At 52.2% G+C, this 23,283-nt stretch overlaps 5 protein-coding genes across 5 annotated transcripts; 2 read left to right on the top strand and 3 right to left on the bottom strand.

The window, feature by feature from the left end:
- Positions 1-649: 649 nt before the first annotated feature.
- PG994_008382 (uncharacterized protein) lies at positions 650-1,234 on the bottom strand (the record flags this gene model as incomplete). Its single annotated transcript, XM_066859791.1, has 3 exons — positions 650-755; positions 916-979; positions 1,069-1,234. The coding sequence occupies 3 exons, from the start codon at positions 1,232-1,234 to the stop codon at positions 650-652; spliced, it is 336 nt and encodes a 111-aa protein (XP_066715278.1).
- A 5,587-nt stretch (positions 1,235-6,821) lies between these two features.
- PG994_008381 (uncharacterized protein) lies at positions 6,822-8,113 on the bottom strand (the record flags this gene model as incomplete). The annotated part of the gene is made up of 4 exons (XM_066859790.1): positions 6,822-6,879; positions 7,083-7,330; positions 7,452-7,720; positions 7,816-8,113. The coding sequence occupies 4 exons, from the start codon at positions 8,111-8,113 to the stop codon at positions 6,822-6,824; spliced, it is 873 nt and encodes a 290-aa protein (XP_066715277.1).
- Positions 8,114-8,811: 698 nt separating this feature from the next.
- PG994_008380 (uncharacterized protein) lies at positions 8,812-9,488 on the top strand (the record flags this gene model as incomplete). Its single annotated transcript, XM_066859789.1, has 2 exons — positions 8,812-9,276; positions 9,333-9,488. The coding sequence occupies 2 exons, from the start codon at positions 8,812-8,814 to the stop codon at positions 9,486-9,488; spliced, it is 621 nt and encodes a 206-aa protein (XP_066715276.1).
- Positions 9,489-10,406: 918 nt separating this feature from the next.
- Positions 10,407-10,811, top strand: PG994_008379 (uncharacterized protein; the record flags this gene model as incomplete). The annotated part of the gene is made up of 1 exon (XM_066859788.1): positions 10,407-10,811. The coding sequence occupies one exon, from the start codon at positions 10,407-10,409 to the stop codon at positions 10,809-10,811; it is 405 nt and encodes a 134-aa protein (XP_066715275.1).
- Positions 10,812-15,643: 4,832 nt separating this feature from the next.
- On the bottom strand, positions 15,644-16,756 carry PG994_008378 (uncharacterized protein; the record flags this gene model as incomplete). Its single annotated transcript, XM_066859787.1, has 3 exons — positions 15,644-16,043; positions 16,104-16,434; positions 16,579-16,756. 3 exons carry the CDS (start codon positions 16,754-16,756, stop codon positions 15,644-15,646), a joined length of 909 nt encoding a protein of 302 aa, XP_066715274.1.
- Between the last annotated feature and the right edge of the window lie 6,527 nt (positions 16,757-23,283).

Raw genomic sequence — 23,283 nt, 5'->3', positions numbered from 1 at the left:
CCGTTGCCGTTGCCGCCGCCTCCCCTATGTCGGCCACCAAAGCTGCTTATTTATTAGCAAGCAAAGCTCACTCACCATACCGGATAAGACCCATAAACGATAGCCGCCAGCACCATCGTCGCCCACCAAGTTTTGAACGGGTGGAAAAAAGAAAAAAAGAGAACGACGCGAGCAGGATTCGAACCTGCGCTCCCGAAGGAAATAGATACCTAGAATCAGTGACTCAATTCTAGTCTATCGCATTAGACCACTCTGCCATCGCGCCCTACACCGGTGGCATTTCTTCTTATGAAAAAAATGTCTTGTTATTGTTAGATATGATCATCAAACACTACCACCGAAGAACAAACTGGTAGCAACCTTTTTTTTCATTAACCCTGAGCCCCTGGGCCTCGCCACGCACGCCAATCGTTAGCAAACACAACACAGTGCGCATACTGCGACCAACTAAAATCATCAATTGTCACACTTGAAACGTCATGCAATATGACAGTATTGATTGTAGAGTGTCTTATCTCCTACGCAGGATCGTTCAGGTCGGGAAACATCCCCCCCCCGTCAGTCTACTCTAGCATTGTCGCATGTCTGTCTAAGCTCTTCCTGGTGCTCCCATTGAGATGCACTCGACTGGTATGGCCTCGTTTTCCCTCTAGTAGACCCAGCAGTCGATTGCGCGTGACGCATTCCAAAACCCGTCAATGGTGTTGTAGGTGCCGGCCTTCCAGTTCTTGTGCCCCGAGGGGCTGCATCCGCCGCTCCTGGATACAGTTTGGAGTCAGCAAAGTGATCGTTCATTATAACAGCGACATGCACTGACACTCGTGCCCTGTTTCAGTGGCAGCAGCCGTGATCGTATATCGATTGAAAAGGGGGAGGAAGACAACAGCAGCGGCAGTGGCAGGAGAATGGACTTACAAGTACAAGCTGCACTCGTATCCATCGAAGACCTTGATGGACATGGTGTCATGGGCAGTCAGAACTGGGGAAACGGTCACTGTCAGCGAGAACGCGAAATCATCTTCATAGCTCGATGGTCGTTGCTACTTCTAGTGGTACTCGATCACTTACCACAGTTCTTCACGACGCTATCGTCGAGATAGGTGCAGTTGCCCTCCATGTTGGTGGAAGCGCAGTATTGGATCATCTGGCTGCCAGAAAGGCCAGAGCCAATGCTGGTGGGCAACGCAGTGGCGATAGCCGCGAGAAGGGGGGCGATGAACAATACGGTCTTCATGTTGGCAGATGTGGGCTTTGGTGTCTCGATGGGGATGCTTGGTATGTATGGAAGAAGTGGACCCGGGAGATATTGATGTTGCACTTGTGAAGGGACATTAGGGACAATAGTTGGTATGGACGAGATATATATACCCCTCGAGTTCGATTGAATGTAGCAGGAGTCGATACGATCTTGAATTCACTCCATTGTTTGCTACCTCCAAGTTGACTCATATCTCATAATCAGAGGAAGCAACCTGACATGACAAACGGTAGCTCTTGCTTACTGAAGGTCAGCAATGCACATCAATGCAGCCCGTGGCTAATTTCCATCCACCTTGCACATGTATCCTCTCCAATTATCGTCGATGGTATCATAGGTGCCAGAACTGTAGTTCTTGGAATCCCCGACGCACCCGCCCTCACTGCATACCAATGGAGTCAGCAAATGCGCCCGTAACAACGACAAGCCTCGCTGTAGTTTGGAGTTCCGAGCAGCCATGACCGTGAAGACACCGCAGAGAGCCAGAGAAGGCGGTGGCGGCTAGAGGATGGACTTACGAAACACTGGTGTGCAGACTGCATTGGTATCCATTGAAGACCTGGAGGGACTTGAATTGGCCGTATACATCATCTAGGGACCGGTCTGGTAAGCAATGACGCATTCTTCTTGGAAGATCGGCGGGTTACTTAAGTTTCTGGCAGTGCTCAATTACTTACAACAAGCTCCGGGAAAGTACTTCGTTGACATGTTCTGGCAGTCGCCCTGCATATAACGCGAAGGGCAGTATCTCCCGGGGAAGTCAGGAGTAATAGCGGGGAGGCCGTTGAAGGGAATGGTGACGGCGATCGTCGTGAGAAGAGAAATGCTGATTGACAGGAGCTTCATGTTGAGAGGAGTGAGTCTTGTTGCGTCGGTTGGTGTGCTTGGTGTGCTTGGTATTATTTGGGTTGCAGGGATTGTAGTGGTAGGCAAAACAGTGCATGTTGGTGTTGTACTGGTGAACTTCTATTTGAGTTACAGGTCCGCAGGGACAGGATATTTATGTCCTTGTGGCAATATGTGAATATAAAGGGACTCGGTGTGTTGCCTCTAGCCCTGGCGCACTTAGCGGTCATGGGATAACGCCATGTATTCCTTTATTTCGATAATTCCTAGACGTTTAATTAGAATTCATCACTGGAGTGTATAGATATTATTAAAGCTGACTCGTATAGAAAGAAAAAGAAAGACACTACGGCGAGTCTTTAATAACATAGTGTTGTTAGTCATTAATAGTACACAATACGTTAATAGTGTTAACCACCCGTAAAAATTACACATCTGCAACGAACGCTGACATCAACCATAACCTCATATGTGCGTACGATATATGAAGATGAGTGCATCGAAATTGGATCAGTCTAGATGTGATATCTTCATCCTTCTGATCAAGTTTCCGCCTGAACCATTCACTGAAAATCGAGCTGTCTTCAGATGCATAATTTGCTAGCACGAACACAATGTGCCATGAACTTGAACTTGGAGCCTCTTTTAGAAGCGAGACTGCTGCTCGTATATTGTGGAAGCTTCTGTGTCGCCACCCCCCAGGCAGTGTAATCATCTGCCTTCCGATACATGGTTTCGCGGGCTTCACGGACAAAGTTTGCCTGTGGGAGTGCCTTGGCGAGCTAGTACCCGGACGACGGAGTACTCAACGACAGAAAAGGCGGAGGCGCACCACCATCACGAGCACCGAGGCATCGTACAGCGCTTGCCGATGCATGGTCTAGGACCCGGCTGTGGCCCACGACTTGCCTTTCGGGTGTGGGGTATCTTGGCTGCACCCTTGTTGCCATTCGAGCTCTATGCAAGCACCGATCCGTACACATGAAGGCGGATTCCTGGTATATATTAACATTAAAGATGCCATTGATTTGCTCAGCTTGTATCGAAACCTGTCTCCGATACAACGGCACGCCATCCCCGAAGGACCCCGAAATCCGCTACTGGGACTGCACCTGAGTCCACCATATATGCGTATACAACTGTGAAGATTCATTGCTAAACTCATTACTAGTCATAGGGAATTAATTCGCCAGATGTGTGAGCCTCTGTGTGCGACTGCTTCCATCGCTCGAGGTATCCTTGTCCGAAACTGCGTTGCGCACCCACCAATATGGTTTTCGACTGAGCGGCAGTCCGTTGAGGACAGCGTTGCCACCACGATTTGTCTCCGCCGCAGCAAATGGCGCTCGGTACAGCCGGCTGGGAAGTCTTTGTGTGCAACATTCTGGTGATATTCTACGGCGTCCTGAGAGAGCTCAGATGAGCTGAGGGTATGGCGGGCACGGTGGGTTTGTTGACTGGCTAGAGCCCGTACCCAACATTAACCCGAACCCGAATACTCGTCCCGTGCAGCAAGAAAACCCATGCCCCCCCCCCCAATCAGTTTACATCAACTTGAGGCGGCGCTTGTCGCCTTGGGAAAATACATTCTTGGGGGAGATCGGCGTGCTAAGGTTATACGTATCCTCCACGGCAACGGCGTAGTGCATGACCGAATCCTCATCATACGGTGTGAACCAGGGGCACGGGAATTTGTTGATTTAGTTTTTCTGGATAAAATCGTCGCTGTGTTTATAGCGCCGTTTCAAAGCTTCTCTGTCCCACACGATTCTGGAGCTCGGGTGCTGATGCTGATGGCAATGCTGAAGGCCCAACGCATGGCCAAATTCGTGCAAGATGGTTTGCTGTCACTCGCTGGTTGGTAGTACTGAGGTTCAAGGTCATTGTAGGCTCATGAGCCTTGCGATCCATTGCCCCCAAGCCAACTAGACTCGATGAATAGCCCGAGCCGGCGAATCTGATCCGAATGGTGGAGGACTCGCTGTACCAGTAGGGCATGAAAGTGAACCGGATTGGTAGGTCAAGCGTGTGGACGTGCTCTTCAACAGGGCTTTTCACAAGCTCTTGCTCCTCATTGCTGCCGTTCAGAAAGCGAACTCTGAAGTAAATCCGCATGCGAGGGTCTTGGTGTACATGAGGTGGTTGCTGTATGGCAGGTGCTGTCCACAGACCGTGAAAAATATTTCCTAGAAATAGTATAACCAGTGCTGCTTCTCCTAGCCAATATATTAAAATTAGAAGAGCAGGGCCGTAGGACACGTAGTCTCTCATTTCCTTTCGGCTTAGTATGGTTCCTTTTGATGTGTGTCCCCGAAAAGGACCGTTGAGTTCTTGATCTTTGTGGAGTTGACTGTGATAGCCCACACTGGGATATCAAGACGTGGGCCGTTTGTGTTATTGTGACTCTGTTGTTCAGGTATAATAGAACTTAATTATTATTGCAGTGTAGCTTAGTCTACAGCTATATATAAAATAGTTTCAAACATGAGTAGACTGGCTCTGCGGCCTTCGAAGGCCCCTTGCCGAAACATCTTGGTTTTAATGGATTGCCATAGAATGGGAGAGATGTCTCAGACAATCCAACTATTTTAAGAAGCTACGAGGACTCATTAGCCTGTGGGAACCGGAGCAGCAACTTCCCCTTACAAGACACTCCAAGTCACCAGAAAACAAAGGAAATATTCTCTCGAGGATTCTCGACTTGGTGTGCCGATATTGTCATAAACCTAATTTATGCACCTTATGAACAATGCTACGGTCGTGAGCAGTTTTCCTCTCAGGGGCTCCCTTATATTTGGTGCTCCACACCTATTACGACTTGATAAAAATAAAGAAAAGAAAAGGACAGGAAAGAAAGGATAAAGCATCATTAGCACGCATGTGCTAGTTAGATGGCCAGCATACACCTTTATCTCCCAGTTGCATCAACAAAGTTGGCTGTGAAGCAACTCTAGTGTGGACGTCGCGCCCCCTTTCCCCACGATTTCGCAACACAACACCCCTCCCAAATTCCTCCCCACTGCTTCCATCCGTCACTCCCTCCATGACTGCTGCCAATGCAGTACTCTCCGATTGCCGGGCCTTGTTTTCGACTCTGTCGTACATCTACCCGGCGGGCGAGCGATCATCATTTAGGAAGCAGTCGGCCTGAATCACGGCCCTGCGCCTGACAAGACTTAGCTACCGTGTAAAATTACGAAGCGTAGTAGCAAGCAACGAGACTTACAATACACGAAGCACAGGCGATGCCGTTAACGAATACCATTTCTCCGCAGTCGTAGGTGTACTGGTGTATGCATGAGAACTGGTTCAACACACCTCCTGGCATTTTGGCTCTCTCTTATATTCGAGTTGGTTGACTGGTATTGTGGCGTTCTCTTATGGACGGTCATGTAGATACTGCAACATAGGGCTAATCTTTCCCCAATATGGTTCTTTGGATGGAAAACCACCACATATTTATAACACTGTGAAGACATGCTTGGTTCGAATCAGTCGTTTGTGTGTTTTAACCACCAAGAACCGCCAACTCTCAGGTGATCTGATACACCACCGGATATATATATATATATATATATATACCCATCAGCAATCGCAGGTACGAGAAGGTCTCACGGTTTGTTCCAATACAGACTTAATTCATAAACTCAGTAGCAACAGCACAAAATATATTTGTTTCCCCTGCCTGGTGGGCTGGACCGGAGAAAGCTCCGGACAAACGCATCGTAGTCCAGGGGTCAGAAACGCCCGCAAACGCGTAGGAGTAGGAGAATGACTGGCATGGCATGGCACGCCCAACACAACCTTGATACATTCCACTGCATGCAGTCCTCCTTAGGCCCATGATCCCTACCAATGACCGAGCTGACTTCCCGCCTTCTCATCATGTGGGTGTTGCAAGCTTGTCCACCAAAGGAGCCGGAGCTCGCTGACCTCTCTTCGCCTTCCACCGCCTCAACAAAGAAATATTCGCAATCACGCATATTCCTCCCTATCCAACGAGATTGTTCCGTGAATCTGATCCTATGGGGTCATACCTGCCGTCGTATCAGTGGGTCCCGTTGGCCCTGAGTCCTAGGCTACTTGATAATGGCAGGCATCAGATACAGGGCGCGTAAATCCGAGCACGCAAGGGATAGAACCAAGCAAACTCAGCAAGGGTTTCTTCTAATACAACATGTGGTACGGACTCATTTCTTTCTGAGCAACTCAAGTAAAGATTTATCACGTCTCTCCTCTCCTCTTCCTAGCAATCTCACCGTATGACAAAGACCGCTTATCCATACAAACTGCAGCGTCGTGGCACGACGAATCATTGATACCAATTGCGAAATATACTTCGACGGACCGGAATACTATATGAACCAACTGCATTTCAGTGGTTGAATTCGCAGTTCCAATCCAGACGGAATGCCATTTGGTTTGTTTGTGGTTGAGTACTATCCCTACTGAGCGACATACACGGAAGCATCCACCAAGGGCGAGAACGAGGCCACACACGACAGCTGATCGAGTCCACCGATATTATGTTCGTGCCTACTCTTTCAGTGCAGAAATTTCTAGTGGCTCAAACAAGAGAAGTAGAGTCCTTCCAGAATAGTGCAAAGACCGATTCGCAACCAATGGGGCTCTGGTCTCGGCATTCAGATAACCGCCGTTCCAATGGCAGTACCGAGACACATGAGGTCTCGACCGTTGCTTCGGTCCTAACGGCCACCTAACCTAGTATCTCGACGGCCGTGTTCGTAAGAAATACCACGTTGACGGCAGCATAACTACTCAGATGAGAGATATCAGCAATCTTCTAAAGCCGTAGTTGTTATTATTCACTCCACCGCGAGAAATCCTACACTGATCGGTTTCAGATTAGATACCCTTTCAAGCCTCCCGACATCTCACATTCACCCGAGCAAGAAGGAAGAAAAGGAAGGGTTCAGCGTCAGCAAAATAGAAACTATCAAAGTCAGAATCCACGTACGCGGAAGTAGCCGCAAAGACCTCGACCATGCGCGCGTTGGTCATGACCGCGAGCGCGAGCGCGAAGACGGCCGAGGCGAGCACGACCAGGCCCAGCTTGGCGAGGTCGTCGCGGATGAAGTACTGGAGCACGACGGAGCACGTGGGCAGCAGCGAGGCGATGACGGTGGCGACGACGCGGGCCGCGCCCGCGAGCCAGGCGTCGCTGTACTCGTAGATGCCGTGGCCGATGCCGAGCTCGGTTTGGTCCTGTTCCGAGTGTGGTGTTCCGTCAGTCAACCAGCCAGCACTCTCCATGATCTTAACCCCCCTTTTTTCTTCTGGAAGAAGAGACGAAAGACGAAAAGGGGGTGGGAGTGCTGAAGCTTACCTTGGCGGTCCTCCCGAACCACCCGTGCCACTTGGACACCAGTCCATCGTTGAACCAGCGTGTGAACAGATCTGGGGTAGACCGAGCCTTCACAGCGACGAGATCCCTTTCGTACTGTTCCGTGTACGAGTTGCGATCTGCACCTATGAGTGGGAAGTACCCCATACGCGGACGCTTCCACCACTCGCGCAGGAAGCCGAGGTCCTGAAGAGCAGGAGCGCCCAGTCTGGCGATTTTGGCCTGCTTAAGCAGTGTATCATCTGTTCCCCCTCGAACGTACTTTCGAATTAGTTCTCGGCCTCAGTATGATACACGGCCTCGGAAAGAAATTCTGTGACTGGAGATGGATGCGGAAACTGCTAACTATACTGCTCGAGCTTCTCCCGGATCTCGAGGACCTTTTCCCACTGCTCTGCGGCATCCTCATCCTCTTCATCGTCGTCATTGTGCTGCGACAGCGACCACCAGTCCTTGGCGTGGAAGCGCCGCTCCGGGTCGGCAGCATCTCTCTTCGCGATGCTCTCGAGCTCCTCTTCCAGCTGCGTGAGCTCGGCCTGGAGATACAGCAGGTTCAGGGAGTTGAGCCGCCGGAAGCGTCGGTATATGGCACAGGTGTCCTGGCATCCCATCAATTGGCTGATCTTGGCGTATCCTTCAGTCATGTCGGCTCCTACTGATGCATGCGACAACATAGCATGAGATGAGATGATGCATAGTACAATGTTTTGACGGAAGAACGGCGACGGCATTTTCGGGGGCAAAAGGTTGACTGTCTGCATAGTATCCGAGTGCGTGCATGTATGATTTGACGATGTTGCGTTGGGCCGCAGCAAGGCTTTCTGGCAGGCTCACACGGCTCGGAAGGTTAAGGGTATATCATTGGTAAGATGGGTTATGGCGTGCATTGCGACTTCGTCAGGGTGTTCATGGGCGCAATGGCATTCACCTATGGTAATGCAGGACCACCCCCCCCCCCCACCTCCACCACCATCATGGGCAAAGCGCTGCGGGAGTTGATACGATCTTGGTTTGGGCATCAATCCGTCTCAATCCATACGATCGATCCCCTTCCTCAGGCGTCCAGGCAACTGTCTTCCTTGACACGTCCCAATGAGGCAATCCACTCAAGCTGGCTCCGTATCATAGTCCGCGCCCCAGCGTCAGCCGAAGCCTCACCGGCAGATTTTATAGTGCAGTGTCCCCGGGTTCCTGGGTGGTTAACTCTGTTGAATTGATTTCTTTACGAATATCTAGGGCACCCACTACTCCAGTGTTCCTGCGCATCGTTACTTTGAAGGTCAGATCTTTATCTATAATAGGCGTGTGATACGTGGGGTCCTCCTGATCTTGATCGTCGGCCATGGCTTCGCCACCGAGTAAAACCCGCCCGGCAACAACTCCGAAGGTGGTGGAAACCAAAACCCACCACCAGGCCGACTTGTGGGGCCGCATCCTGTCCAAGGACAACCGGGAACCGCGCGACGCGAGATTCCGAGACGACACGGGCACCCCCGTCAACTGGATCCATCCGAGCCTGGCCAGGCGGTTCAAGTTGGACATTGAGCAGCTGGACAAGAGCGACACCGAAAGCTTCACCGACTTCCAGGGGAAGAAGTACCGGGCGAACCAGGTCGTGTACTTCACCATGGTGGGACGGGATAAGAAGACGTACTGGGACCGATACTACATTGCGCCGGAGAAGTCTGACATCGACGTGATCCTGGGCGAGAAATTCGTCAATGCCAACGGTCGGGCCCGCGATGTGTGTGACGAAGCACCACAAAACGCGACTGCGCGCGTCTTCGTGGTCGAAAGGAAGATGACGGTTCGTAATCTAGTGGCATGTCGTGGTATGCAAATTGGCTAACGTATTATTGACAGAAGAAAGATGAGGATGAGATGGTTGCAGGAGAGGCAAAGAACGAACAGGATGCGCAAGAGATCAAGAGAAAGGTGCGCAAGAGCCAGCGAGATCGGGACGAGAAAGGCAAGACTAAGACGGAAGGATCAAGGTCGCGTAAGAAGGAAAGTCGATAGGTAGTCCGCGCGCTGTAGGCAAAGCAAGGGATAAATCGACTTAGATGCACGTCATAAGTAAAATTGGCGGGGCAAGTCTTGGGGGTTCGTTCGCCTCGGTGGATTTACTTATCGGCTGCTTTCGATCACTACATCAATGTAAGTCAGAAGTATATATACGCCGTACCTTGGGTATAGGAATATAGCAAACATTAGGATGGAATGGCCCAGTTGCCTTGCAGCGGCTTTGGTGCAAAAGATGCAGTGAGTTTGGGCATTCTTCGAACCTCCCTCCGCCTCCCTTGAAGCTGCCCCTCATCCAGCTGATTATCAGGTCTGGTATTAAGGGATGTCAAACCCGTCTGGCCAATCAGACTGTCCTTTACCCCGGACGGGTAGCCTGACAGGGCCATCTGAATCATCGGAGTTCAGTGGTCAGGTGGGATAGCAGCTGAATGTAGTAACCGCCTGGACATTTGAACTATTCCAGCGCAGCACAGTCATTATCCTATCTGCCCCCCCCCCCGCCCGGCCGTCATCTTCCATCGTCTCTCATCGTTCCCTCGCAGTTCGCATCGAATTTCATATCCCACCTACTCCAATTCAATCGAATTCGTCCCCTTTCCCATCTTTTCGCTTTGTTTCTCTTGACATTTCCACCCGCCAAGGCGACGGTCTTTCTCTAGCCATTCGTAGCTGCCGATATCCGATGCAGGTTCATCCTTAATCCTGCCTTGATAGCCCGCGCGCAATCCCTACCCGATTCCCCAGCTACCGGCTATGTCGCATGTCACGACGACGCCCGCCCAACAGCGAAGGCCTCCGTCCTACAAACGCCCATAGTTGCCGTCGGGCATATCCCCCTTTGTCGCTATTAACAAGCAACATAGCCCCTTCCGAGATCCGACCTCTTGCCACTTTCAAGATTGGGTGACGTCGATGCTGCGGTGGTGGACACCCAAGATTGTCGGGGAGGGATGTAAGCCTGGCACGGCGCAGCGCGGGACCGAACTCTTCCTCATCGAACGCGAGATCCGCGAAAGACTCGCTGAGGAGCCCGACTTCGAGGACCTGGAGAAGATGAAGGCCTATGTCGAGGCCATGGACTTTTTGCAAAAAGACGGGACCAAGATCAATGTTTTCTTTGTCGACAGGTGCATGAAACACTGGCGACCTCGTCCTCGGGCGGCGCCCTCCATTGCGTCGGGCGCATCCAGAACCACCGCGAGTGAAATGGGCTCCGTCTCGCCCTCGACCCCACCCACCTCCAGCTCCGTGGCTGATAGTAGCCCTGCTTCCGAGATAGTCAGTCTTCCATTTCACCGTATTGTTCGACGCAAATAGTGTCATCCTCCTCCTTCATTGTCGCATTAATGTTTCCGATCGGCTGACGATTCGCTTGCTGTCTGTTTCAGCAACGGCGTCTCATCCCCTTCAAGATTTGGCTCAAAGAAAGAGCGATCGCGGTACATATTGACATATAAGACGACCCGCGGCACCCGAAATTGCATATCGACCAAGGTCGCAGGACAATGTGGGTTTGCAAATGAGCCGGGTACTCGATTGGAGATCGCATTGGAGCTTCTCGACGAGCAACACGACGCAGTCGTATTCGTCGAGGACATTGAGTACGACATGCATCTGACCGAGACAACTGTACTGCTGTTTGGGACATACAAACCCGACTACCACACGGAAGACTATTTCCACGAGTCAACCGTCAATTCTTGTGAGTCTGATTGATTGGCTTGCCAGCACGGATGTTTCCTCGTTCGAGAGAGCTGACAGTGGAAACCCAGCGACGACCGCGGCGGCTGCGCGCCAGACATCGTCTAGGAGTCAAGCGGCATCGAGTGTGCGAGATCGCGATGATGTCTCTGAAGCAGCGTCAAGCAGGCGGAGCGTTCGTAGTAGCGACGAGGACCTCGACTTGCGCCAACATGGCGTATTGCTCGACATGGCCGAACTTTTCGTCGAAAGGGCAAAGACCAAAAGAAGACCTTTCTAGGGACGCCTTCAGAAACAAGAACCCCTTTCTGGCCGAAACGCGGCCGGTTATATGACCAGCGCACACCCCTGCTCAGGCTTCACAACTCACGAAATGGGAAGGATATCGTCGATGTTCTTGCCGCACCCTTAACCTCGCTATGATTACTACCACCCAAGCCCGGAATTGCATCTGTCGACGAGGTAGCTGGAGACTCCAGGCATTCAACTCGATTTAACGGTATGCAAGCATACCTATCAGCAATACTTTACAGACTCCGCAGGTGGCATGTTGTCGGGATGGTCTGCTTTCTTTCCTGATGTCGGCGTTAAGAAGAACAAGGAGTTCGGGTGTTCAGCGCCGGCGTTCGATGTACATGGGTTCATGGAAAGTATTGCAGCAGGAAACGCCCGTGTTTATATGGATGTTCTCTTTTCTAGAAGGCAGGAGTTTCCAGGGTTCTTTCTTTGATGGCCACGCGATGCTGCCTGGGCCTTCGGGGTTGGACAGCAATGCATTTGGGCATTAGCGACTTGGCTGCTCTGGTGCTGGCGTGCTGTTCCCACATCTTCTTCTACCACTGGTCGGTGCTGGGTTGAAGATTTTGGGTACACCTGGGAAAGCGGATTCACAAGGCATATGATATATGAATGAATGATCAAGGGCACTAGGTGTTGGTATAGATATCTTACTGGCGGCTTGCTGGTGCGGAGTTTGCTTTTATTTGGATTTGGACTGGGGCTACGTCACTTCATGCCACGTCGTGTACGTATTTGTTTTGATGCCGTTGAAAGAAAGGTCAGGCAGGGAGGGCCCTTGCAGATGCGGGGGGGCACGACAGGCCCGCGGCCTACGGCTTGCCGCTGGGTGTACAAACTGCCTACCTTTATTGGGTTGGTTGAAGAAGAGTCATCTGTGACACGAGGATATGCTCGTAAATTACGTTGGTCATGTCCCTACTACTATTACTACAAGCGTATACACTCAACGTGATTTGTGCTGCGCTTCCACGATACCCTACCACGTTGCGTTCCTTGCCAGTCTAGCCCCCAGCATTGACTCCTACAGACATCAGCGCCTGGTTCTCATCTCTATTGGCTTACTTCGCTGGCTCTGGGTTATGGCAACGACCTTTTGATGCTTTAAACCTCCATTGCGGGCGTACGCATGATCAACGGTGGCCCGTCCGTGTCCGTTCCGGGCCGAGCTGCTGGCAGTCTTTTACCGAAACCGTGCCAGGCGCCGGTCCGAAGTATTGCTGTGACTTCGTGCGGGTTTCACGTGCACACGCCATCGATGAGAAAGCCTGCCCGGAAACTGGAGAAATGCGAGGAGGTCGAAGTGTGCTGCCGTCAGCACATCGTTCACTTCCGCCTTCGAGTAGACCCCATCCGCGACACTGGGGTACCTCGTACCACCAACACGACCGACGACCCGAAAGCAGGATTCTGGCCATCTGCCACATCGTATCACGAATCGATTCGATGAGGACTGGTCTTCGATACTCTCGCCAAGACCGAGGCACCGGGGACGCATCTTTCAACACGAGTTGGCAAGAACTCCCTCAAAGCGGCTTTTGCCGGGATGAACTAGGATCGCCTGCATGACAGGTATCCTCAATGAGGAGGCGTGTCTCCTTCCGACGACGAACGATGTATTCCTTCTCTCACTGCCGCCCGAATGAGCGTGGAAGCTTTGTGGAGGGTGTGCATCATGAAGGCACCCGAGAGGAGTCTTGCTCGTATTCAGTACACTGCCCCCCCCTCGCTCGGGTCCGCCCCGCTCTCCAAGGCTCGTGTAAGTGGGTTTCGGAGCGGAGTGGCCATCAGGACCGGATATCGGTATCCAAAAGGAACCCGTCACGTTGCGGCCCTAGTCCCGAGAGATGAAGCTCGCCCAACAAAGATGTCTCTAGCGCATGCCGGACAATAAGGCAAGGCGAGGCGCAGACTGAGCCGGCAGGGTACGACAGTTGAGGGGTTTTGGGGGCCCGCCAGCCAGCCAGCTAACCCGAGGGGCGAAACGATATAACCACCCTGGCCTAAAATGCGAATCGCTAACATAGCCACCACGTGCCGCCGTGTCAAGCAGTTCGGCTTCAGCCCGTCACGAATGACGACGGCGGTCTGATCAACTTTTCCCCATAGCCGACATCCTCTCTATCACTGGCTCGTGGGTTGGGGTAACTGGTTCGGTATCAGATTGCGACATGACTGAAAGCTTACAGCCAGCCACCTAGCCGTACGTATATGAACAACGACCCGGATACACACAAGCCATGACTTGTCCATCCGGCAGTCCCGGCATCATCATCCAGCCCAGCCGGTCCAAGCTAGCCGTCGCAGATAGAGACCAACAGCTGCGCTCCCCAGCTAAGCAGACCCTATACTACAAGCACACCACCTCCTGGTAAAAAGAAAGGCGTTGCAGCGGCCGCATCAAACGTGCACAATAGACATCACGAGTGCCCCGTTGATAGTTTACAGTCGCCACCACCACCACCAGCCAGTCAAACTACCGGTGTTGAGCCTTTTTCCCCCCTGGCTAAGCCCTCCTCCCGGCTTGCCGATAACCATGCGCCTCCACGAAACCGTAGCACGCCCTCGTCCGTCCTCTACCACACAGGGGCGCGAGGCGCGAGGCGCTGCTGCTTATTGAGTGGAAAGAAAGGAGAGAGGAGTGCTTAAGTTAATTGATTGAACTTTATCATCTTGACAGCTCCCTCCCCCTCTCCCGTTGGGGGAGACTACCCAGGCGCCTCAAACGGTTCACCGTCCTTTTTTGCCTTCACATGACAGCCGGCCAGCCGCCACTAGCTGGGCTGCAACAGCTCAAAGAGAGTGTACTCGAAACTGCCGCGTAGACCCTGAACCAAGCATGATGAGCGCCGCTGGCATGGCTGCCTGAGTGGCGGTTAGAGAGAAACTATTGAATCAAGCAATGAAAGAGGAGATCAGTTGAAAGACGGTGCGCATCACTGCCGCTGCCACAATGAATAGCAAAACGTTTTCGCTTCAATAGTGCCCGCACCGATAATAATACACGTACTCGTCAATCTCGTGAAAGCCGGCGAAATACTCTCCATAATACCAATACGAAGGGAGTAGCAAGTTATGCTCACCCTTCTTTTTGAATTGGATGAGGGAGCCACCAGTGACAAAATGAGAGAGAATGAATACGAAGAGACCCTTGGGCCCAGGGTGATTGATGATTGCAGGGACAGTCTCAGGTAGGGCGCATCTTTGTTTGCTACAACGAGGTGATGTAGGATTGGCCACAGGCTAACAAGGGCCAAGGGGCAACAGTGGTCTAGACCTCGCTCCCTGCAACTCGGGTCATTTATGTGACAGATCAGATCTACCCAGGGATGGCCCCAGTTGCTAGATGAGATGCAACGTGGTTGTCTCGGACGGGACCGCTAAAGAAATGCAAACAAACGTACACATTAGACCAACTACAAGCAAGATATCATTTGGGCGCATCACTGTAGTCGCAGATGTTGGAGAAGCAGAAGTGGTTGAAAAATCATGAAGTATTTCCATTGAAACCGTCTAGTAACATAGTGAAAAGACGATTGGAGTCTACATGAAAACATGCGCATGACCACGCTTCGTCATACCTCTCTCCCTGAGGCAAGGCCTCAATCGCCTGATGTCGCACAGCATGGAAAACTCTGCATGGTTGCTTCTTGGCCAATCCAGATTTAAGAGACGCTGTGCGAAAGAAAAAGCCACATCCATCGCCAGGAAAAAAGAATCGAAGAAAAGAATCGTAAAGAAAAACCGAGATCTTGTTGTGCATGGAAATCCTTATTGACCCGAGACCGATGGACAAGGATTGTCCCAAGACTGGTAACGAAAAGAAAGATGATCCGGGTTCCTTTTTTCTGAAATCACCAACCGACCCGCACACGCCGGTATTCTCTATCATTGACTCCCGCGAGTCATCATCGTGATGCAAATGCAAATGTCGCCCGCTATGCACATGTTGTGGTAGTTCGGCCAAACTGTAATGGTGTAGGCGTGCCGCTGAGCTGCGCAGCCAAAATATGGTTGATAAAACAAGGCTGTGTACATGACCCATACACTACAAGAAGGGAAGATAGGGCCGTGTGAATGCCACTGGCCAGCTGCCTCTGCTCCGCAAGGCAATCGTCGATACCTGTCCGTCATGGCTGACGAAAGGCTGCTTAGAGGTTGAGGCTTGCGCTTGCGATGTTGGCCTTGCCGAGGGGCCTCATGACGTTCTTGCCATAGCCGCCACCCATGTTGCCGGCAGGGAAGTAGTTGCAGACCATAAACCAGGTATCCATAGCATCGTTCATGGTTCCCTTGGGGCAGAACTGAGCCTGGCAACCAACACTGGTCGACTCCTTCCAAACGAGCTGGGAGAAGTGGCCCCACTTCTCGAAGTTGCTCATGTCAGGGGAGGCTTCGCCGTAGTACGAGGGGAGGTAGAGGTTCAGCTCGCCGTTATACCACATGTCAGTGATGGCCATGTTGATAGCACCAACGTCTCCCAGCTTCTCGGCACCGCTCGAAAGACCCCACATGGCGATGTTCTGACCGTAGTCAGCGTCACCTTGCTTCCTACAAGAAAACAGTCAGTCCACAAGGTTCGATCATCGCAAAGATTCGGCAAGAACTTACATGTCGTGGGCGTACTTGCAGGTAGCGGCAGTGTTGGCAGCGTATCCAGCGATTCTCTCGTTCCAGCTGGCCTCGGGGGCGGAGTGGTTGGAACGGTGCTGGTTGTGCGAGTTGACGGCCGCGGTCTGCAGGTTGTTGGCTGAAACGGGGCGGTTCGGGGTGGGGTAGTCGCTGGGAGCGGGAGCAACAGAGGCCTGAGTAGAAGGGGAGGGAGCAGGAGCAGGCGCTTGGTATTCAGGCGAAGGCGAAGGCTCGGGCACACCCTCAGAAACCGTGACAATGACAACTTCGGGCTCGGAGGCGGCAGTTGTCGGTGGTGGAGGAGGGGGGCCTGGGCAGTAGGCTGCTGTTCCTCCGCAGTCACGGTGACAATGACGACGTCATCAGAGGGAGCGGGAGCAGGAATGGCAGCCTTCTGCTGAGCAGGGTAGTTCTTCTTGGGCTGGGCTGCGGCCGCGAAGTTCTGCTTGACGACGGCGGGTTGTGTCGTAACGGGGGCAGGGGCCGGAGTCGGGAGTGGCATCACCAGCAGTGACGGTAACGGTATCCCACACTTCAACGACATCGACCTTGGTGACGATATCCCGCTTGTCGACAGGGCTGGCCAGCGCAAAGACGGCAGAGGCGCCGGCGATGAAGATGGAAGACTTCATGTTGATGATTGTAGTTTGGTTCTTGTAAAGAGTGTCTAAAGTTGGGTAGATTAGTATTTGCTATCACGTAGATAGTGACTGAATGGGTATAAAAGAGTGAATGGGCAGTGCAAGGGACAAGAATGAGTTGCTTGTGGGCAACCTCGGAGGTTATATGACCAAGGGACAAGGTTCAGTGGCACAGCAAATTAGAACAATAGAGGCGCGCCCATCGGCAATCTAGAATTGGGATGATGTGCTCCATTGTCCCTTGTTTGCACCGTATCAAGTACCTCCTGTAACTCGGGGTCCTTTATTTGAGTAGGATGAATCGCAAGCAAGACTTCCCGTCTTTGACGATTCGAGAACAAAGCAAGGGACCCGGTCATCATGCAGCCGATGTGGGCATCGGACAAGGAAGAACGGTGTGCAAAGTCTGGGGCAGGGCGGCAGGGCAGGGAAGATATCAGGAAGTGAGCATACCTCGTAAAGTAGATGTGTCTGAAGGTCCGAAATCACGAACGTGTCGAGACGACGAGGGCGATTTATATCCTGAAGCTTGCTGGCGTGGACGCACAGAAAGTTAGAGGACGGTAATATCCAGATGTACTGCTGACTCCGGTATGAGAGAGTGTGGTTGGACAACAGCGAGACCTTGTTCGACTGTGAAGGATTGGAAGACCGGCACAAGGCTAGACTTGTCGGAGGGAACGAATTCGTGAGATGCGAAGTACGTTGTGTTGAGGGAGGGAAGACTTGTGTGAAGCAGATCCTGTGCTTCAAGCGGAACCAGAGTCTTACGGGGGGTTGAAAAAGTTGTCCTGGCGACTGGCGTCCAGTAAGGAATGACTGAGAAGCCGAAAAGAAGGTAAGTGACCGTGTGAGGTGTGGTTGAGGAAAGGCAAGCGTTCAAGACACAGGATATGGGATGGGAATGTGGTGGTTATTTGAATGCGTTCAGGGACACACGCAGCCGATGCCAATGGGCTAGGGTGGGGACAGGGTACGGGACGGGGAACGAGGTCGGGCCTTACTAAAGCAGCCGTGTTTCTTGTTGACGTACGTGCAAGAGTCAAGTAGCCTAGTCGGCAGCGAGTCTCGAACTTCCTTTTGGGAGGCGAACTTAATCAGTCGAATCCGGAGCCGGGGAATGCAGACAGACACGCGCAACGAGTGAGTGTGATATGGAGGGAGCGTGGGATTAGTTTTTTTGGTTTTGCTGGTTTAGCGGGAGTGAGGGTGTGTGGCTTGTAGTGAACGGAAATGTACAGAGAGTACTAAAGGAATGTAATGGTCGAATATCGACCGAGCCTACGAAAAAGGTGGTGAGGTGAGGTGAGGTGGTGAGAGAGGAAGAGGAAGAGAAGGCGAGGCCTGCGATTGTGGTTTATTATTTTTTTACTCAGGCACCTTGGGCACCCCCAGCCTAGTGCAAGCGGAAGTGACGCAGGTACGCAGTTAAGCTAATGTGGGCGTTAGGGGGGGGGGGGTGGCCCATGAATCGCCAGCAGGCAAGCAGGCTAGCCCGGGGGGTTCTGTAGAGGATGGGCCAGCCGGTTCTCGGTAAATGAACGGTGGGGTGTCAATGTAAGCATGCCGACATCCCCATCCTTCTAAAATACGACCATATGATACGATAGAAAGTAGTAGTACAACCGAAAACACGCGGAGATTTGCTGCTCTCCATGTTTTTGCTACATCTCGACCTCAATTTAAGCATGGGGCGTGTGCACTGCTGTTATCCTACTTGCTGAAGGGGTTCTGTTTGCCAAGGAGATCTCTGAGGATCGCCCGCCTATGTACGAGCTACGCAGGGGTGTGAAATTAAGGTCAGCTTTAGTCACCCAGGGTCATCAACGTCGACGAATTGACCACCAACGCTACCTCGAAGAGTCGCAAGGTGGGACGAGTCACGGCAACAAGAGGCGCTCCCTAAAACGCCCTGGGCTCACCGGGGCTTGCAGTAGGTTGCAGTAGGCGCAGTAGGTTGCAACAAGTTCGCAAGACCGGGCGACACTTTGGGGGGAAGAGGATCCTAGATTTTTAGGTCGTCTCATGAGACCTACCCATAGTGCCGTGGCACCACAAGTCTGTCGCAACCACCGCGCCAGATACAGCACATGAGCCTTAAGCATGCCGAAAAAACAAAACCCCCAGAGAAACAGCTGCAAGCAGGCTGCCTAGCTGATACAGAGACGTTACCAGCCATGTCGGTCGCCCGGTCGCTTCAGCCGTAAAACAAAGCTCTCACATGCACATACACATACACGCATATGCAACATGTGTGTGTTGTTTGACGTACATACACATACTCAGCAGGAGGGAAGAGAGGATGGTAGGTAGGAAGGACTCCTATATGTGCTGTAGCAGGCAGTACATAGGGTGTAGGAAGAACCTTGGAAGGGGATCTTCGGGGACGATCGGTGGGTGCATCGACCTGTTAATCCAGTCTGGTTTTCGTTTTCCGGCCAGCGCGCATCGAGAAGCCAAAAAGCTTGCGCTGGAGGTGGGTACTACAGAAAAAGGCCAATCGAAGATGCTTAGAACATGCATGGCAGTCTGGTTACCTGATGATCGGTGTTCTACGGCGACTACACGAACGGAAGTGCGTAATGATGGTGTTTGTGCGCAAGGACGGGCGGGTAACAATGCGCGCCGTAGATCCAAGCAGGAGGTAGGTAGGTAGGCCAACCGGCGGCAGAGCGGCACTGACCTGGGGCTAAGTACATGTATCAAAACAATCATCTATTTTGCACTGCGCTGGAAATAAGGTCATCTCTGCCATTCCAAGATTCGAAATGCTTACCGCCGCTATGGTTATTTTTGATTATGTTTTTTGGAATGTTTAATTCTAGATATGGTTTCCATCAGCAGCATCTTTGCATAGGTAGTGTCCCTCAATTACTGGCAACCCCTTTTCTCCAGTGTCAAAGGGGGGGAGGTTACAATGCAGTCATCTGTCATCCGGAATCATCCCCTGCAAAATGCAAGTGGAGGGATGTCCCTGGTCGTGGTTGATCCCCTTTAATCTGGTACCTTGCATTGCCGTTCGTTTTCACGTTTCGGGCCCAAAAAGCTGAAGAGAGGGGAAAGGGCAAGGGTAGGCGAGTTGAGGCTACGAGCTGTACTGTGGCATTTTTGGGGTCCCGAAGCTTCTGGACGCCCCGATACCACCCCAGCTGCCCGGTCACAATTCAAGAGGGCCAAACAAACGCCATGAAGAGATTCAGCTGCCTCGTCTATCACAGCAAGCAAACAAACATATGCGACATCAGAAGCTGAATGGATGGAATTTGGGGGTTGGACCCCTCCGAGCTGACGACATACACCGTTGTAGAAGCATCTGAGCACGCGGGTGTGGCAACGTAATCGAAATACGGCGCTTCTCTTGCATGTGTTCTAGTCGATTCGTCCCCGCCATCCATGCTCTCTGACTTCAGATACAATCAATGTCTAGGCCCGAAAAACAATCCTGCCCATCGCCATCCAATTGATCTCAACAATCTACGGCTAAACATGACCTGTGCGCGTAGCTGCAGCGGCCCGGTAGGACTGTGGCTGCCCTCCCTGCGAGTGTGTACAGGCCAGCCACGCGCCCGCTGCCGCCGATCGAACAGCTGCCCGAGGAGCAAGTCTGGAGCAAGAAACAAAAAAAAAACGGACGAACATCAGCGTTTCCGTCTCCTTACTGCATGCAGTCTTGGCTGCTTGGCTGCTGCTTGCACCACCTTCTTGGGGGATTGCGTCTGAATTGCGCACGCTCTGAAACGACGCTAATCGGTTAGTGGCGCGTCCATGATCTTGGCCCTGGTTCCCGAGTGGAAGTGGTCTATGGAGGTGCAAGACCTCTGCTGCCCAATCAATCCACCCGCTCGTATTGCGATTCCAGCGCTCCCTCAATCACAAACACCGACAATTTGCATGGCGCCCGTAGCCAATTAGCCCAAGATTTCGTTTCATCTGGAAAGCCCCGGTCGGAGCAACATGGAAAACAAAAACACTCTACATATCACTACACCACCGCAATCACTAATCATCTCGTACACACCGAAGCCCTTTTCCAGCAATCAACGATTGATCAGTTCTCGGCCGGGACAGCGGCTGGGCAAGGGATCCCTGGAGCGAAGAGCTGCCCTTTGATGGCGCTTGCAACGACCATTGCCTCGGTTCACGACACTTGACATCTCGTCTACCCCATGAAAGGGTCATCCCGTTTTAAGCATACTACTAAGCAACACCCCGAGATTCATCCTATCTCCCGTGATGGGCCTTTAGGCATCATCTGTCTATTGGTCTTTTGCCAGGGTGCGGCAGAAAAACGAGATGGATGGCTGACTAAATAATCTACAAACCGGCGCCAAGCAGGCAGTTCGCTTTCGGTAACAAACTCGCTAACCCTTCAATATCAAGGACAGCCTGAGTAACAATAATTGCGCAACACACAGCACCACAGCATTACGGTAGGGATCTCCCGTCAGCAAGCCGCCTGCACACATCCAGCACATAAGATATGTCTCATTCCCAGCGATGACTAGCAGTCGTTGGACCTTCCACTTGAGGTAATGCATTTCCGCTCCAGTCTCGACTTGTTGATTACGCACCCCTCTCGGGCCTTCAAGCTTGGAGAGAAAGCTGCATCCTCGTCGGCGGCTTACTCGGGGCTGGAGGAGTGACTGAATTGATCCATACAACACCCACTTAGTCTGCCCATGATTCAGGAACGCGCCTTGCCTTGGCCCAATTGGAGCGACGGGCTGGCGATGGCTCCTCTCGGCCTCTGGCAGTCTGCTTCCAAGTCAGCAAAGTGAGCATGGAAACTGGCTGGCTGGGCGGCCGAGGTGGCCGTTTTTTCTCTGGCCGTTTAACGGGTCAACTGTTATGTGGGGTGGGCGCGACAGACAGCGTTCGTTCTTTCCCCAGTATTCTGTCCAATTGGTTATTGTGAACGACGACGACAAATCTCTCCGCAAAATGTAACCCTCCTTTGCCGGCCTGATTGGTAGCGTCCTGCCCACTGTCCGCCTGCCTGCAGCCATCCAGCAGCCAGCTTGCCAGCTACTATAGCCTCGAAATCTCTATTCCGACCCAACACATTTATGTTACTAGATCGCCTCAAAAATGACTCGTCACTGGCTGCACAAGTCTAGCAGTAGGCTAGCCCTGCTATCCGATTTCGCCGCCGGGCTTGGGATCACTTCGGATGATCGATCAGCCATCACGAACTTGTATGCAGGCGTGCATTGACAATTCGGCCGGTACTCCGGTGGCTGGAACTCGAAACAATCCCTCGCCATAGCTTGCCAGGTACATACATAAGATATGTATGTATGCTTATGTCTTCCTTCCTTTTTCCAATTGGGCGGTTTTGGCACCCTGTCTGTGTTGCATGTCAAATCAAAAGGCCCCTCCGGCGGTAGACGCGCCGCCTACATAGTGCCAATGCAACACCCCAGGCTTTTAATTTTTCACCCGCTGAAAAAGTCTGGTCCCCGAGCTGCCGGGCGCGCAACCCAAGCGTCACATTATGACAACATGATGGGCTTGTCTTAGCACTGACTACGACCAGAGTTGCGGGTTTAGAGACATAATACTCTTGCCAGCAGAAACGAAATATGCACGGTCGGAGCAGAGCGTCCACGGAGAATGAATGACATCGTCGTTGAGCGGGTTTTCCCCCCGGCGCTGGAATACGCCATTGGTCGACCTCCGGCCTCAAGCTGGGTGAAAGGGCGCTTATCAACCAGATTATTCTAATATCACCCCCATCTCCGCAACCGCCCCGGAAACATCTCCGCCAGCCAGGTAAAGTAACGATTCTTCGCCGGAGGTCTTCTGCCAGTGGATAGGCGGCCGCATGTCTGCTCCCCCAAGCGTCTACTCGGCCGTGTTTCGACGAGTCGAAACACAAGCATACGGCCATTCCAAACCGATCGGGATCCGCCCGGCATTCAGACTTGCGGCTAGCCTAGCCCCTAGTCTACCGCGTCTATAGTAGGTAGTTCATGCCCAAAAGTCATGTTCGTGCTTTTATTCTATATTCTCTTGCCACGCGACGCGATGGCCAGAAAGCGCTACTGTATCCATCGCTGAGGCCGTTGATGCTACTTCCAGAGGCCGGTCCAAGGTTGGTCCCAGTTGAGACCATTCTAGAAGACGACTAATACGGCTATGTGTCAAGGAAGAAACGGGTACGTAACCTCTTGTCCGGCGCCAGATCATGTCATATCTTACGACGCTACGTCTGTCACTGACTGGTGCCAATCGTTGTGTCCTTCTGTCCTTCCATCGAAGAGCTCCGGAGGGACTAATTCACGGGAGATCGACGTTCTATAACGGCCAGGCCTACTCTGATTACGATGTAGAACACCCATCAGTCGCCGGTGCATATGCTTCTAGCTCTCTGCTCTTGCTATCCTCTGAGTCGAAGGATTTGTCCAACGACTCGCAGCACTCTGGTCCATCGGTACCACCTGTGCCCATTCATGGTTGCATAGGAGACCAAGCCTAGCTAACAACTTACTTACTCATGGGTATCCTTTCGCCAGCAC

This window comes from Apiospora phragmitis, assembly GCF_038363925.1.
Source record: "Apiospora phragmitis strain CBS 135458 chromosome Unknown utg000007l:2111988.0-4706623.0:1.0-2598199.0, whole genome shotgun sequence".
Lineage (NCBI taxonomy): Eukaryota > Fungi > Ascomycota > Sordariomycetes > Amphisphaeriales > Apiosporaceae > Apiospora > Apiospora phragmitis.
Note: the sequence above shows the minus strand (reverse complement) of the source record. Positions and strands in the feature narration are given on the sequence as shown.